This window comes from Protopterus annectens, chromosome 17.part0 (assembly GCF_019279795.1).
Source record: "Protopterus annectens isolate FY-2018-M chromosome 17.part0, PAN1.0, whole genome shotgun sequence".
NCBI classification, from domain to species: domain Eukaryota; kingdom Metazoa; phylum Chordata; order Ceratodontiformes; family Protopteridae; genus Protopterus; species Protopterus annectens.
Genome location: NC_056751.1, coordinates 38,732,426 through 38,750,155, shown reverse-complemented (window position 1 = coordinate 38,750,155; position 17,730 = coordinate 38,732,426). Strand labels below are relative to the sequence as shown.

The 17,730-nt window shown below is 43.7% G+C and overlaps 1 protein-coding gene across 1 annotated transcript in view; it reads left to right on the top strand.

Moving 5' to 3' along the window:
- Positions 1–17,730, top strand: part of WDFY3 (WD repeat and FYVE domain containing 3) — a 5,086,165-nt gene that overhangs the window by 2,763,532 nt on the left and 2,304,903 nt on the right. Inside the window, exon 23 of the mRNA XM_044059488.1 lies at positions 5,556–5,667. Within this exon, the coding sequence (XP_043915423.1) occupies positions 5,556–5,667 (112 nt within the window). The remainder of the gene's footprint in view (positions 1–5,555; positions 5,668–17,730) is intronic.

The window sequence follows — 17,730 nt, the reverse complement described above, 5'->3', positions numbered from 1 at the left end:
CATTAAGGTGTAAGCTTCTTCCTCAGAATTAAAGTAATTAATGGTGTTCTTCAGGGCTGGGTGCTAAGATCCCCCACTTTATTTTGGCTTATAGTTTTCTGACCTGCAGATGCACATTAGGTGTGTGGCTGATTGTAAACTTGGTGTTGCTGTTAAACAAAACCCTCTGATACCAAATCATTGCAGCAAGAACTAACCTTTACAAATTAGTTGTATGTAGAAAAAGGTGTAAAATCAATTGCAAAAATAGTGCAGTATTGTCACATTTGATAAACAACTCTCCCCTGTAGAATGTAGTACTGACACTACCCCACTCCAGATTGTTAGTTTGTCGGGGATGTTGGTACCTAGGTTGAGAATGCCTTCTTCAGCCAGTAATAGCATCAGTACTCAGAAAGTCTTTCTGTCTAGCATAACTATTGTTGTTGTTGTTGTCTTTCTGCTTTTCCCGGTTAGGGTTCACCACAGCAGAACTCCAGTCCTCTAGTAGATTTTCACAAACGTTGAGGTGTCATCTCGAAGTTCAACCTTCAACGAAGGCACGCCCATTTACGCATGTCTTCCGAACACCCCCCCAACCGCAGTGAGGACATGCAGACTCCACACAGAAGGCACTCCCCGCACTCCAGCCGAGAATCGAATGGGAGAACCTCTTGCTCTGAGGCAACAATGCTACCGCTGCACCACCGCGGAATGTCTAGCATAACTACCGTCAAAAGGCAAATCATCCAGATTGCATATCATCCACATCAAAAGAATATTTCATCCCTCTCTACAAAGCTCTGATTGGACCGTATAGTACAGTGCTCCATTTGACATGTATCTATCCAGACATGTCAGTTATCTAGAAAGGCCCAAGTGGTTTTAAAAAATAAATAAGATTACTGTGTAAAGGCACTTTGGGTTACTGGCCCCTGTACTGCATCTCTTAAAGGTTGTTATGTTAAGATTAATGTCTGGTATGCCTTGCCAACAGGAGCCCAACACATTTTGATCTCTTGCATCTCTGTGAGCCCAACGGCTCCACAAGTACCATAACTAAGGAATTAAATCATGCATGTAAATACAGCATTTAAGATGGAAAGATTTATTACTCAACATTTATCTAATTTCTGGAATATATTGTCACTGCTTGGTAAACAGAGTGACATCCTTGCTTCTTTCATATCTGTGCATGACAGTCTGATGGGTACTGACAAATTCATCCTCAACAAACCTGCTTTGACTTTCAGGAAACTGAGGTTCACTGTTGTAACTCAAATGGTCAGTAGCAGAACCCTTGACACTACCACTGTCTCTCAATAGCAGGCTGATTTTTTTATTTAGGAGGGAAGATGCTTTTTCTGAACCTTGGCAATTCTCACAGTATGGTGGATTTTAGGTAAATCTCTATTTAGAGAGACTAAATGAGCAAATATTACAAATGATAATTTTCTAAGTAGATTAGGTTGTCCTTCTAGTGTCAGATTGTCATTCAGTGTAGGATTTAGTTTAAAAAATACTGTAGTTATCTGTAATTGTGTGGAATATAGTATTCAAGTTCTGTTTGTTTCATCTTTAACTGTTTCTTCCTGTTTGCATTTAGAGCCTATTTTAGCTGCTGATGCTGTAGTCCACCTAGTCCCAAATGGGATTCTACATTTAATAACTGCTAGACTTAAAGTAGCTCCACCTTGGGATCAAAATTTTGTAATAGAAAATTTCACATTCCCTCCAGTTGAACCACTGATTTCTGTTGACTTTACATTTCCATCTTGACGGAATGGGTCAGATTTGCTGTATCTTTAGCTGGGAGAATTTCTGAGCTATAACCCTAATGTGTAAAGAGTGTGGACACTTCTCTGTAAGAAAAGAGTATCCTTAAGAACAAGTCCCAACTTTGTTTACATTTCCAAAGCAGGGAATAAAGTTGAGAGAAGTTTGCAGTACATGTGTATATTTCAGAGATACTGAGTACAAATGACACAACATGACCAGTTTTTTTTTTTTTTTCAGAAGAAAAGAACATGTTCAGCTAGTTACCAAAATACTTTTTGTGTCTAGCTAATTTCATTGTTTTGTAAGTGTAATTGAATATTTTTTCTAGGATGGTTAAGGCTCTCTTATACCTTGTAAACAACAAACAACAGTCACTACAACCTTCCTCAGGAATATATTTGCTCATATTTATTATTATTATTAGTAAGTAGTAGTATTCATATTATTACTGTTATTTTTTTCACATATCCCCATAGTCTTCTGACCATCTGCTATAACCCTGTAGCTCTTTTGTTCCCCGTCAATCCTGCTGTAAGTCTTGCAATGTTGGCCCATTCCTGTTAAGGGAAGAGAGCCCCCAAAGAGTCTACCTATGTTTGATCACCGTTCCTGTATCAGGATGAAAGTTGTGAGGTAAGACTTCATATTTGTGGCTGTGAGGGTGGGGAATTCTGAATATTAAGAGGATGAAAAACCCTAATAGAGTCGAAAGTGTACTTGATATTCAGTGCAGCACATCACCATGTAGAATAACACACACCCACTCACTCCTCACCATCAGATGAAGTTGTAGCCTGCTTTGCATCTGGGAAATGCTCATCTATCTCCAGTTTGAAGTACCCAGCTGCTTAACAGAAAGTCCCAACCATCCCCCCAGAATGGGTGAGCCAAATAGGTGCTCCTTACCACCAATTCTGCTTAGCCTGTAGTATTTCTGAAGCTGCCATTTTGCTGTCCATCCACAGCTTGAAGCACTGCATGTTGCATGTAGAAACAGAATAGGTTTTGCATCATCAGTTTTAAAGGTAATGCTTTAAACTGACAGTTCTGTAATGGTGAGGCCCAGCCTCCTTTGAGGGATGCCCAGGCCTGGTTTATGGAAGGCCTCAACAAGTCTGAAAAGTTTGTTTAATTAAGTATTCACTGCTCAGTTTGTATGACCATTTTAAGTGCAGAAGGCTAATTTAGCAAACCAGTAGCAAAAACAATGTATCAAATAAAATTGATTATTACAGATATAAACGTGTGTGTGTGCATGTATTTGCGTGTCTTGTGTTTGGAGTTTTTTGGAATTTATTTGTACAGGTTTGCATTTGTTTTATGTGTAAATGGGTCCAGAATGGTCTTCTGAATTCTAGGGAAGGCTCATGGATTTTTCTGGAGTTTGAGGGGGGCTCATTGTGTCAGTCTCAGAACCTGCGGAGTAAGCCAGACAACTTTATAGTGACCAACTTTGTAATCTTTCATACATGTGTATTGAATCCTGCAGTAATTATTCTTATTTCTGTGTAATGCAGTTTGGTTTGTCACCATAAAAGTAGTTATATGAATAGTAGGCTTATTGCTGAAGTATGGAATCCCTCCCTTTTGTCCTCCTTTGGTATGGTGTCCATAATGAGCATTAGGCCATTTCTAGGGCTTATACTTTGGCTGTTTTCTTTTTACTTCAAAGTAGATTATGCCTTATTAACGATAGTTTTAGTGCTGTTAGTAACAGAGACTTTTTTCATAAGTTTTTAATTGTTGGTTGACGGGTATTACCTATGCTTAAAGTCAAATGTATGCATACATGTATTATACATACACATATATTTGTAATGGACTTAAACTGTATGAGTTCCATTCTTTAGTTGATGGGCTGTCCTGTAACTGCCACCAGTCAAAAGTGCAGCAACACATGATAGGGAACCAGGGCCAGCCTTGACCATTGTGGGGCCCAATTTGGACCATTTTGGCAGGGCTCCTTACCTAGCCTCCCATCTAGCACCCTACCTCTGTCTCCACTTGCTGGTTTCTTGAACTTAAGACTATTTCAGATTAATTATCAGGACTGTATGTTATTAATGTGTATTAAATTTTAAAATGGTATGCTTATTTACTGTCTTTTATATTTTGTCTTCAGACATGTTAAGACAGAAGTAAACTATTAGACTACTCAATGACCTCCAGGAGACTCTCCCTTCTTTAATTCATCTCTCAGGGTGTGCTTAACTCACTGAGGCACACTGTAATGGGCATCCTTGATGAGCCACTGAGGCCCTCTGTCTACATGGTGCTTCTTAAGGTGGATGCAGCACCATGGATTACTTGTAAACATGACCCTAAACTGCTGTAGCTCTGCCTGAATCATTAACCTGAGTAGGAGGTAAATGCAGACTGCCCCCTGTCCCCATATACTTTTTTTCTGTCTCCCTCTTTCTCCTAATTTGAGTCATTCCTTACTTTTTTCTCAAATCCCATGTCCAACAGTTAACTACTGTACTTGCTTTGTACTTTGTATATAGTTTTCTCCAAATAAAAGATTATATTATATAATGTTATGACATTACACATGTATTGCTATAGCCCATTTTACTCACTGAATTATTGTATCATGTCTATCTATTATTGTATTAATTTATGCTATGTATTATCCTGACTTGCACCTCTCTGAATACTTGCTCTTAAATTACCACTGCTGTGCTAATATTAAAGTTGCTTTGGTTGTTTATCACTATACTGAGCCAGAAAATAGTCTGTGAGGACCAGTACTCTTCCTTGGTTAACCAACTTTAAAGTAAGTGAAACTCCTTTTGTAGGTTAAGTACTCTACGCCCTCGAGCATCTTTGGAAGGAGCTGCAGACAACATCAGGCAGATCTTGCTGTTATGAAGCAGGCTTATTTTAAGATAATGAAACCTGATAAAGTCTGACTCATCATGGTCCTCAACACTCATCTCCCATGCTCAGTGTCCTCGGATACCAGGAAGTACTGGACAAATGACAGTGAGGTTGCATTTAATAGTTGTTCCAAGACGTGAGACCCAAAAAGAACATGAAACATTTCTAACCTCCATTATACATTCTGATCTCATACTACCCCTTTATTCTTTCATGGGCTTCCAGTCAGCTTCTGAATTTACTCTTGGTGGTTGGAGTGCCTTGCCCAGTTAATTTTCATACCTTGTTACAACCAATGTGTCTCTACAAAACTGTGTACAACTGTTGAGCTTTCTCAGAATGTGCAACAGTAATAGTAATAATTTCAGGCCTCTGCTATTTCTGAAGGTTTGTTTTTATTTGTTAAACTGGGTATGTCGACTAACCTATGTAGATCATTTCCAGCCATATCCCAGGTCACAAGGGCAACATTAAGGATTACATCCTGGGATAATATACAGTGATCAGTAAGCATCATGTTTTGAAAGGTAGAAGGAGATCAGGAATCACACCTGGACATAGGGAGAACGTAAAAAAAACTCACACAGTTTGTTCAGCTTTCTATAATATATACACATACCCTGAAACCTCCTCCCCAGTCCAGCCTTTTTAGCTTCGAGTGTCTGCTTGGCTAGTTATTCTAATAGCTTCTGTTGATACTTTTTACTGCTGTGGTGCTTGCACTTGCTTAACATTTTGTGAAACCTGCAGTTAGCTTGATTTGCATGAAATGGTTTCTGACCCTGTATTTTATTAATGGTTGCACAGTGTGTTTTCATTTTGAAACACTCTGTTAGTGTCTTCCAAATGGTTATTTGAACATTCTTATTTTTAGTTGAATTGAATTTTATAATTAAAGATCTGTTTTCTTTATGCAGTTGGCTATTTCTTCCCATGAGAATGCCACACCAGTGAAACTAATACACAATTCTGCAGGACATCTCAGTGGACCAGCTCGTACTATTGGTGCTGCTCTTATAGGATATCTTGGTGAGATAATTTAATATTTCTTGCTTAAATATCACAAAGATGTATTACTTATTTCTGTATTTGTCCATGCAGTGTGCATTGAGTTGTATGCTCAAGAAGAGGTAGATATGTGTACACGCAGAGACAACACTACAGACTGACCTCATTTTCAAGTATTTTGAGTGTTCCTCTAAGAACTTCAGTGTTAAATATATTGAAATGTACTGCACTGTTATATTAGAAATTCAGTTATTTGGTATTTAGGGTATTGCTTTATTACCTATGTACAAAGATATTTATCTGCCAGCAGTTATATTATTTTTTTTCACTCATTTGAGTCTTGTTTTAGTTTACACAGTCTTTTTTATCTTAAAGATTGTACCCTAGAGAGGTACTGATTTATAGTCTACAATAAGGAGCAGAGTTCTCAGTCTTCTGTAAAGTTTTTTTTACAAGTTGTATTTTTTATAAAACTACTAGAAGGAAAACCTTTTGGCAGTATTAACAGCACACACTGCACACAGCAACAGACTATGTTTTTTTTTTATTTCAGCAACTATCAGGTGTGGAATGCATATAATGAACATGAAGTGCTGCTTTTGGCAAGCGACAAGGCACTTAAGGGGGTACCCATTCTTAAAGTTATTTGGATGGTAGCAGTCTGCATCAAAAAGCAACCTATCTTCAGTCTGATATGCCTGTGGGTGTGCCTGTGTGTGCGTGCGCGCGCCTTTTACCAGGCTGAAATAAGTTACTGTGGCCTGAATTGCTTTCATTTGATCAGAGAGAAACATCAGACGTATACTCAAAGTATTTTTGACTGTTGGGTAGTCAGCAAAGCCAAATGACTGTAATTGTGACTTGTCAGCAAAACATTGTGTATGTATATGGGAGTGAAGTTTTGTGTGTGTGTGTGTGTGTGTGTGTGTGTGTGTGTGTGTGTGTGTGTGTGTGTGTGTGTGTAAGTAACAAGCTTAAAATACACCCATGTTCTTTATTTTTCTGCCTTATTTGACAGTATGCGTCTTAAAATGGGATCCTAACAACCTGCTTAATCACTATTTGGTCAATTACATTTTCCTAACTAACCATTCCACCTTATTGGAAATTGACACTTACTGTCATGGCACAGCTTCAGAGGTTATCCCAACTTCATAGTTGTAAAATTTAAGGTAAGAGAAGTGTGTAGGCATGAGGGGCTTTGTCTCCCTTCAAAAACACGTGGCGTTTCCATTTATTACTGTCATTTTCTGATTGAGGTGTGTAAGGTTGGTAAATGCTGTTCAGTGTATTTTTTTTCCGGATTGCCACAGATGCCTTAGCTTAACAGAAAAATCAGTACTGATGAAGCTTACTCATTTGGACTGTTAAGCAGTTAAAATGTTCTTAATCTATAATTCAAAACTGCATCTCAGGACCGTTATTTAAGTAGCTGCCCAAAACGCATCCCTTCAGTGCCCAGTCATACTCATATGGCATTATATAAACTTAAATTGCCAGATCTGAAGTAGCTAACTTCATTTGATCATCAACCTGCGGAATGTCAGATCCAAGACAGCAGTTTCACCAGCATCTGATCCGAGCTCCAAGCTCCCCCCTTACCCATAATACCCCTCCATCTTCTTCCTTCCCTCAGATCTCGTTTGCTGTGGCTTTTCCAAGCAGCATGGTTTAGAGCTCCAGCCGTGGTAGGCGAATTTCTTCAGGCTTTTGTGGGTGTTTTTGCATTGTGTTAGTGTAGGTAGGCTTCCTACTGTCCCTTACCTCTCCTTTCCTCATTTTCTGCGTCGTGTTTGTCAAAAAAAAAAAAGTTATTGTGTCTTTTTAGGTAGTTTGGGCCTAGTCTCCCTTCCCCTACCTTCCGAGTGAGTGTTGGGGCTGGGTAGTCAGTTCAACCTTGTTAGGTTAAACTTTTTGTTGTGTGTTGGATATGGCTGATCAGCAGGCTAAGCTGATCTTTAGGAAATGCACAGAGTGTGACCATAAGTTGTCCCCTGCGGATGACCACACTCTGTGTGTTGTGTGTCTGGGGGCAGCCAATTTATCGTCTGACCGCTCTATTTATGCGGGCTTTAACCCAGAGTCCTTAAGGATCGTAGGGCTAAATTGATACTTAAAGGGACTTCTGTCTGCGACGAAGACGACTGCCTCCTCTTCTGTTGCGATCACGGCTGTGACTGCACTTTCTACTTTGACCACTGTCTCCTCTCCCTCCCAAGCCGGGATTCAACCTCCCGATCAAAGGCCTGTAGTTAGGGAATCTGAGAAGAGAGGAACAGTGACAAAGAGAGAGAGACAATGGGAGGAAGAAATCCCCGGACTGTTCAGATCCAGTGGGTCCTCCCCCCTAACAGACAGTTTTTTCTAGGCCAGCTTCCCCTCCGCTCCAATCGCCGAGATTCTCACAGGAGCCAGAGGAGCTTAGGCCTCTTTCTAGGGCCTCTGTACACCGACCCTCCTGGCCGGCATCGGTAGCCTCTCTGAGGTCCACCTGTAGTTTATCTGAAACAGACATGGACAAAATGAAATTAAGGTTTATTCGCACCCAGATTCAGATGGGGGTTTTGCCAACTCCCTCTCCCTCCAGAGGGGGAGGCATGCTTCCCTTCTTTGCCTCGATATCTCCTTCTGTGATCCAAATCTCAGTATCAGAGTTCTTGAATCCAAGAGGTCCCGGAGTCAGGGGACCGGCACCTATGGTACCATGTACATCGATGCCGGCCATTACCTTGAACACGTCGGATCCAACTGGTTTATACCCGTGCGGCTCTCGGAACCGGAGCATGGGCATTAGATCCAAGGGGTTGAGCCTTTCCAGGTTGGCGCAGACACTGTCGGGTCAAGGTCTACCTCTCGGTATCTCGGCTCCATCGGGCTCGGCTCCTGTCCCCACGATGGATTTGCGGAGAGCAGTCTCCTTACCGGTGCCTCAGGAGGCTCGTTCTCCCTCATCGTTCAACGTGGTGGAGAGGGTTCTCTAAAGAGGATCGAGGTCCTTGACCATCTCATCAGATTCTGCCCCGACTCCCTTGCCTCTGGATGTGTCTTCTGCTATTTTGCCCATGCAGGGACAGCCCATGCTTGAGGTGCCCCAGACTGTTTCCCTCGAGGAACCTCTAGTAGTTTGTGAGCCGTCTCCAGAGAGTCCCACCAAAGAGATCCCTCGCAAGCGAACATGCAAAAGAAGGCACCTGGACTCCTCTCCAGAGTCCCTCACTGAGGATACTGACTTGGAGGAAGGGGAGGGTTCCCCCAGATCACCCCTGATGATGTCTCCTTTGGAGACATCATGGAAGTCCTACGTCAGCGTGGGGGGTGGGTCCGCCACCAAACCTTCCTCGGACGAGTCGGTGTTCCTGGAGGCCTTCGATACAGGCCTGTCTACCTCCTGGTTGGCCCCCTCCACAGTTCCCTTGGTGGACCTTATTATCACCAGGGCATGGAAGGAGCCAGACACTGTGGAACCAATTCCCAGGTGCCCCTATAAGATCTTGAGCCCTCCAGTGGGCAGGCCGAACTAGAGCAAGGGGTTCCCTGTGGACGCCATGGTGATAGCGGCTGCCACCAAGAAAGAACTGGCCCAGGAAAGGTCTACAGTCCATCCCCCCGACCGAGAGTCCAGGATGATGGATCGTCTGGAAAAGCAAACATATGCTTCAGCCACCTTTTCTATAAGAGCGCTAAATTATTTGGCCCGTGTTACTAGACTACAGTGAGACCTTGTCAAGGAGTTCACTTTGTTGCCCCCAGAGGCCATGTCTCCAGAGGATAAATGCACATTCTCCACGAGAATGGCCACACTCAAAGCGGTTACGAATACATCCATGCGCCTCCGGTCACATGCCACTGAAGGAGCAGCAAGGGCTGCCGCATCCGTCGTCATGAGGCGACACGCCTGGCTCAGGCTTTGTCAATTCACGGAACCCTTTATCCTTGTTTGGGAAGACAATTCGTGAAACATTAGTCCGAGTGGGAAGGACGGGAAGACACTGTCTGCTGTCGAAATCTGCTTTTCTAACCCCCAAAGATCCTTTTCCTGGAATCGGGGGTGGGGGGGAGATGATGTGGCTCAAGAAGTCTCAATATTCCCAGGACACTCGGGACTGACCTTCCCCCAGAGGCAGAGGGGGTCAGGACAGACGCCAGCCCAGAGGCAGGGGTGGTCCGAGAAATTTTGAATCTCGAGAGCCATTCTTGGACAGAACCATGCAACAGCCCTGAGGGGTTGCCCGACTGCTCTGCTCAGGAAGCAGTCGGGGGTCGTCTCTCAATGCACCTGACGGCATGGGAGTCTGTGCATCAGACTGTTGGGTGCTGCAGATAATATCCAGAGGTTATACAATTCCCTTTCTAACCTCTCCCGTTCCACCAAAACACTTCCCGGACGTTCTACTCACGCAAAGGGAGGCAGCAACAATAGAAATCAGAAAGCTGCTAAGGAAATGAGTCATCCAGCCCGTCTCCCGGGATCAGTTCGGATCAGGCATCTATTCCAGGTTCTTTTTGGTGCCCAACAAGACAGGGGACCTAAGGCCCGTTCCAGACCTTTCTACACTAAACTTGTCAGTTGCCAAAGAGAAGTTCCGGATGGTCACTCTGCAATCCATTCTGCCCTTACCTGCAGGAGAAGACTGGATGTACTGCTTAGCTCTTCAGGACATGTACTATCACATCAAAATGCACAGATGATCCAGGAGGTTTCTCTGCTTTTGGCTAGGGGCCAATCACTATCAATTCCAAGCCCCACCCTTCGGTCTCACCACAGCCCCCATGGTGTTCATCAAGGTCATGGCAGTAGTAGCGACTTACCTGAGGCTTTAGGGGATACAAGTCTATCTGTACCTGGACAATTGGCTTCTCACCACTCCCACCAGGTGTCTACTTTGTTAGGCCAGGGATTTTTTCCTGAAATTGTCAGACTTGCTGGGCATCACGATCAACATAGCCAAGTCTTCCCTAGACCCTGTCCAGGTTTAGGACTATATAGGAGCGAAAATTGATACGTCTCTAACCAAGGGCTTTTTAACCCAGAAAGTGTCCGGAACCTACGACTTCATGCATGTGTGATTATACAGTCTCATCTTCCACCAGCCGAGGCAGTTTTGAGAGCTTTGGGTTCCATGACAGCCACCATTACTCTTCTCCCCTGTGCTCGCCTTCATATGAGAATTCTGCAGTGGACGGTTAATGGTCCAATGGTCCCTTTTAGATCTGCCTTTGACACATCCTATTCACATAAGCAACGCATGGAAGAGGTGTCTCTTCTGGTGGATATGTTCACTGGAGCTCATAAAGGGATACCCATTCCTTGCAGCCCATCCCCAAGCTACGGTGACCACAGATGCCTCCCAACTAGATGGGGGGCATTGTTCGGGCAAGACGGTCCAGGGCATGTGGTCCCCGAATGAGACAAAACTGCATATCAGTGTTCTAGAGATGAGGGCGGTCTTTTTAAGCATTGCAGGCCCATCATGGCATTCTTCTTCTGGGAACAATTGCTGTTCAGACAGACAATATGTCAGTGGTCTGGTACATCAACAAATGGAGGGGGGGCCACGTCCTATCTCCTTTGTCGCGAGGCCATGAGAGTGTGGGAATGGGCAATCTCCACCAGCCGCTTTCTGGTAGCAATGCACATCTCAGGTCAGTCCAATATTCTGGCGGACAGACTGAGCAGGACTATTCTAATGCCTTTTGAGTAGTCTCTGAATCCTTCAGTAGCAGAGCGGATCTTCCTCGAATGAGATTGGCCTTGCTGTGATCTTTTCGCATCTCCTTCCACCGCGAAGTGCAGCAAGTTCTTTGCTCTGATCCCCACACAGGGGAAATCCACCAGGGATGCTGTGGTCCATGCTTGGCCTCCCGGTCTTCTTTATGCTTCCGCCTTTGCCTCTCATGATAAAATTTCTGCAGAAGGCTCAATGGTTGGGGAACAGAATTATCCTCATTCCCCCAGTCTGGCCTCGCAGAATCTGGTTTCACTGTCTTTGCTGTCATCTTGTAATTCCTCCTTGGATTTTGGATCCCATACTGGATCTCATTTTGCATCCCTCAAGGGGCCTTCATCCAGACCTGGGCACTCTGAAGCTCACGGCTTGGCTGCTCCAGTTTCCTTGATTGCTAGGACTCCCGGTTCGTCTTCCCCAGTTAAGTCTATTCTGGTGGCAGCTCATAAATCATCCACCAGAAAAATTTAGCGTAGCAAATGGAAGTGTTTTTCTATCTGGGCTTCTCAGAGGATCTTGGACCCTTTCACAGCTCCTATTTCAGCAGTCCTTGAGTTTTTGGCATACATTTTCCAGCAGGGTGCCAGCTTATCTACAGTAAAAGTTCAACTGGCGGACATTTCTAATTTTCATGTATGTGAGAATATGGCTTCCTTTGCTTCCTCCAGACTTTGCAAAATGTTTATTAAAGGTACTTTTCTTTTAAGTCCTACCCCTCTGTGGGATCTTACCCTAGTTTTACAGGCCTTGGTTGCTCCGCCCTTTGAGCCTGCTGCTTCTGTGGACCTGAAATTTTTACCATGGAAGACCGCCTTTTTAGTGGCTATTACCTCAGCTAGGAGAGTGTCAGAACTTCAAGCATTATCTCTAAAACCTCCATATATGATCTTTTCATAAAGACAGGGTTTCACTTCGTACTAATCCTTTTTTTCTACCTAAAGTGGCTTCGGTGACAAATATCAATGAATCAGGCAACTTACCTGTCTTCTTTCCATATTTTCAGAATAGGGGTGAATATAAATTGCATTTGTTAGACGTGCATAGACAATTATGCTTCTTCTTACACAGGACTAAAGCCCATCACAAGTCTGACCAGTTGTTTGTGTCCTTTGCTACGCCCTTTCTGGGAAAACCAGTTTCTAAGGTGACTATTGCCAGATGGATTTCCCTATGCATCCTTCAGGTTTACAAAGATAAAAACATGTCTCTTCCGGGTAGGATAAATGCCCATTCTTACCAGGTCCATGGCTACATCAGCTGCCTTTTGGTCTAAAGTGTCTTTGGATGATATTTGTTTGGTGGCTACTTGGTCCTCATCTCATACTTTTATTTCTCATTATAAATTGGGCATGGTTTCCAGAGGGAGAGCAGCCGTTGTCTCTGTGGTGCTCCGAAATATCCTTCCATGAGGGAAACCCAGGGGTTTTTTGCTGGTAGCTGGGGACTCTGTCCCACAGGTTGATGATCAAATGAAGTTAACTACTTCAGATAAAGAACTTATGTACTCACCATAAATTTCCATCTGAGTAGTTAGACTTCATTTGTCATAAACCGTCCCTCCCTCCTTCCCTTCTCTTGGCACTTTTTGTCTTGGCAGACAGGAGAGGGTGCCTTGCAGCTCTCCTGTTTTTCCATGTTTGTGAAGATTTTTTAGGGTCGGGTTCATGTTCTGGGTATAGCAGACTCGATCTGAGGGTAGGAAGGAAATGGAGGGGTGTTATGGGTAAGTGGAGGAGCTTGGAGTTAGATCAGATGCTGGTGAAACCCCTGTCTTGGATCCGATCCGGATCCAACATCCTGCAGGTTGATGACAAATTAAGTCTAACTACTCAGATGGAACGTTATGGTGAGTACATAACTTCTTTTTTTAGTCAATGCATCTGTATGACAACTGCTTATTTGCTTACTATGATCTGCTACTCCATTCTTTATGATTTCTAATAATTCCCTATCCATATCTGCTAGTTCAGTTCTCCCCCTTGAAATTCCATTCTGTCCTTCCCTCTACTGATCTGTTCACATGACCCTAAATTCAGTAACGTCTCCCAGTGCCTTCTACATCCCGTGATATCGCCCTTCCACTTCTCTTTTTTCTTGTCTGTTTCATAAGTAGTCTCCCATGTTGCTCCATTTCAGCTGGCTTCCCCATGGCCTGGATTGTGGGCTACTTAAATGAAATAGTTATTAATTGCACCAAAACCAGAGCAGTCAGCATCTGCCAGTATCAGTCAGATCTGACTGTCCACTGTGGTTGTGTGTATGTGTATGTAGGTGTGTGGTATATGTTGGGAATGGACCTCTGTGGGACTGGCTATCTTGATGTAGTAGAACGCCTTGTAGTGAATGGTTTAGGTTGGCTTCCTCTTGCACTGGATTTTGTGTTGCTTGCTGTTAAAGATTTTGGAAGCTATTGTGAAATGAACCAAAACCAGAGTAGTTAGCCCAAGGCTATCCCTTGCACTGGATTGTGGACATGCCTGCCATTTTTGTCTGCCCCCCACCACCACCACCAACTGTGCCTCATACCCTTATTTACAACTGTGTTAACAACCTGTTTCAGGCTCATTTTCTCATGTCTGCTTTCTTTTCTTTCTGCTGAATGATTGGATGACTGCTGTCCTGTATTGCTTTGGCACTTTTCTGTTTTTTGTTATAGTGCATCCTTTTTTTCCCCCTAACACCCTTTCTCCAAACCTTATTACTTTTTTCTGACTTTATTCCTCTAGCCATTACCTTTAGTCCATGACATCAGCTTAATTATTTTTATTAACTAACATACAAATATGTATTATTGCCCTTTAGACCCCTCCTGGTGACAATATAGCTACCTTGGAAGATGTCCTACAATGGATAACTGTAACAGTTCCACAAGAAAAGATGCTACTAGGTGATGTCATTATCAGTTCATAGGTTGGTACTAGGCTGTCAGCCCTAGGGCCTAGACAAGCCTAGCCATAACAATTCCCTTGATATTTCTTCCCACAATATTTACTTCCCTGGATCCCTTGTCTAACAGGGCGACTGACATGATCCCCGGGGTGAATTTCCTATCTCCCATCCAATCATCAAGGTTCCTTCTGAAGAGGGCCAAGGAGGAGCTCTGCTTGACATGTATGGGCAGTCTATTCCAGAGTATGGGTACTCTCTGGGTCAGGAAACTATCCCTCCAGCATGTTTTGTTCATTGTGATGACAAGGTTTAGATCCCTGGAGCATGTGGCTCTGAGGGATTGGGATTTCTGTAAGTGGAGCATGTCCAACAGCTCAGGGTTTGACATGGCCTTGTATGTTAAGCAAAGATTGCCTCTGAGTAGACGATATGCGACAGATTATAGTTGGAGGTTTTTTTTAGACAGTCGGCATAGGGCATCTGCTTTAGGCCTATGATTCTTTTAGTGAGGTATTTCTGCGGCCTTTCCAGTTGTTGCAGATGTCTTGTGAGGTACATACCAAACGGGGCATTGTACTCTATAATGGGTCTAATGAGGGATGAGTACAGTAGGAAAATGGCCTCCTTTTTTCTGGATGAAAAGCCCTTAGTGATGAGGTGTGCCACACAGAAGGATTTCCTGACTGTTATGGCGATGTGGTTATTGAAGGTGAGACCACTATCCACCTGTGTCCCTAAGTCTCTCATCACACTTTCGGTGCTTAGTGTACTGCCACCTATGTGGTAATTCATGGGTACATGGTTGGGAATAACTATACATTTCTTAGCATTAAGCTCTTGAGCCCATGGCTCTGGCACCAAGCATCTGTTTCTGTAAGGCCCTTTTGTAGAATATCTACATCATTTGAGATTCAGTAATGGCTCCCAGTTTGCAGTCATCTGTGAACTTTGTTAGCCAGAGTCCCTTAATGTTGGCTTGTACTTCAGAGAAGTAGATGCCAAACAAGAGCGGTCCCAGGACTGAACCCTGAGGTACTCCACTTGTCACTTGTCTGGAGCTGGATTTGGAGTCGACAACTTTTGCAGTCTGGGTTCTGTCATTAAGCTAGTTGGCAGCCCATCGAGTGACGTAGGGTTTATACCCATCTTAGTAAGTTTATCTATGATTCCAGAGTGGGGGATGGTGTCATAGGCCTTGGAGAGGTCCAGATAGGCTGTGTGGACCGCCTTGCCCTCGTCCACAGCTCTGGAGACTGATTTGAAGAAGTCACTCAGGTTCAGGAGACAAGATCGTCCCTTCACAAACCCAAACTGGGTGGGGTCCAGTGTTTGAAGGTTGCTAATGTCTTTGTTTATAAGTTCCATGATAATGCATTCCATGCCCTTGCAGATCAGTCTCGTCAGACTGATGGGATGGGAGTTCCTGGGATCCAAGGTGGATCCCCCCTTGTGGAGTGGGATAACTGTAGCTGTGCGCCACTCAGTGGGCACGAAGTCTGAGGTGAGATTGTGATTAAACATGACACTTAGGTGAGGTGCCAGTTCATTTTGTAGTTCATGTAGTACACAGCCCAGGATGTCATCTAGTCCAGTAGATGCTGTATTCTTATAGGTTCATAGGTTGGTACTAGGCTATCGGCCCTAGGGCCTATGCAAGCCTAGCCATAACAATTCCCAATTCCCTGGATATTTCTTCCCACAATGTTTACTTCTCTGGGCCCCTGTCTTAGCTTTGGAGAGTGCAGTTTCTACCTGTGTGGCTGTGATTACCGGAATTTGGCAATCTTTTGGTATTGAGATAAGCGTTTTAGGGGGTGAGAGGGGGGTGAAGTTGGCATTAAATCAGTCTGTCAGGATATTGGCAATATCCTTTGGATCAGTATATTTTAATGCCATTTTGCTGTAGCTCAGAGTAGATCTGAGCATTGCCATTTAGATTCTTGACATAACTGTAGAATGCCTTGTGGTTGTCTTTGGAATCTTTGGCAATTCTATTTTCGTAACTAGCTTTGGAGGATTTTATGATGGATCTCAGCTTCTTACTGAGGCTGGTAAGGGAGTTTTTTGCATCCTGGGATTTTCCTCTTTTCTACAACAGTTTCTTTCTTCTGTTGTATAGTTTGTTTATGGCAGAGGACCACCAGATTGGCTTCTTTTTTTTTGGAGGAGAGCGTCTTGGTTCTATTTGGGATGGCACGATTCATCCACGAGTGGATGTGCTCGTACAGTGCCTTAGTGTAGGATTCAGCAGTCGAACTTTCAGCTTCCTTCTGCATGGGTGTCATGAAGTTTGTCATTTCTGACTTGAGTAGCATGAAGTTGGCTTTGGAGAAGATTTTTACAGAGGTTTCCTTACTGGGGGGTGGGGGTGGGATGTGGATGTCAAGGGTGATTTGCTTATGGTCAGACCTGACCAATGAGGGGGGTGACCACTGGTGTGGAGCATCAATCTCCCATGTTGGTAATGACCAGGTCTAGGATATTGGAGCCCCTGGTGGGACAATGGAATAGCTGATCAGGTCGTTGGAATTTATGAATTCCAAGAACCGTTGGGAAAAGGTGTTGGCACCCGAGCAGTTTTCCCAGTTAATGGCAGGGTAGTTGAAATCACCTAGTATTAGGGTGTTTGGTTGTATCTTAATATTTTCCGGTATGTTTAGAAAGGTGTAGTGAGAATCTTGAGGCATGGTGGGGGATCTGTAGCAAGCTACAGTTTGGATTGCAGTCCTACCCAGTGTTAGTTGCACCTGGAGAATTTCAGATGCGCTGTGTTGGGCAACTAGCCTGGAGGTGTAAATATCCTTCGTGAATATGGACACTCCTCCACCTTTAGTGTTTCGGTCTTGGTTTGGTGGCCGAAAAGTGTGGTAAGAGTTGTAGCCTGGTATTGCAGGTGTGCTCTCTGGAGCCTTGAGCCAGGTCTCAGTTACTGCACAGATATTGATGTTCTCCATTTTTAGGAGTGCCTCGAGAGAGTGCATTTTGAGGTTTAGACTTAGAATCTTAGTCTGTTATCGATTGTAACCCTTAGTAATTTTGTGCAAGTGTCAGTGGTAATTTTTGTATTATTAGAAGCAGTGATGTAGAAGGTGGATTGGGGGGGGGTGTCTGAGGGCCGGGTAGGATGAAAACGTACCAGTTTAATTTTGCTAGGGTTAAGTATAAGTTGAGAGTTAGCAATGTTTCTATTTGAGTGAAAGACTTTTGAGTTATATCTTGGAGCTGTTGTAAGTTAGATGCCACACACATACTGGTGAAATCGTCTGGATATTGTGTTACGGAAGCTTGTGTGGTGGCAGTATTGAGATCATTAATGAAAATACTAAACAATAGAGGGCCAAGAATGGACCCTTGTGGGACTCCTAGTGAGATAGGGAGTAGGAGGGAGAGGTCTTCTAGCCACTTCACTTCCAGCTGTTGGCCTGATAGATAATGTTGGAACCAGGAGAGAGTGGGGAGGCTGAGCTTG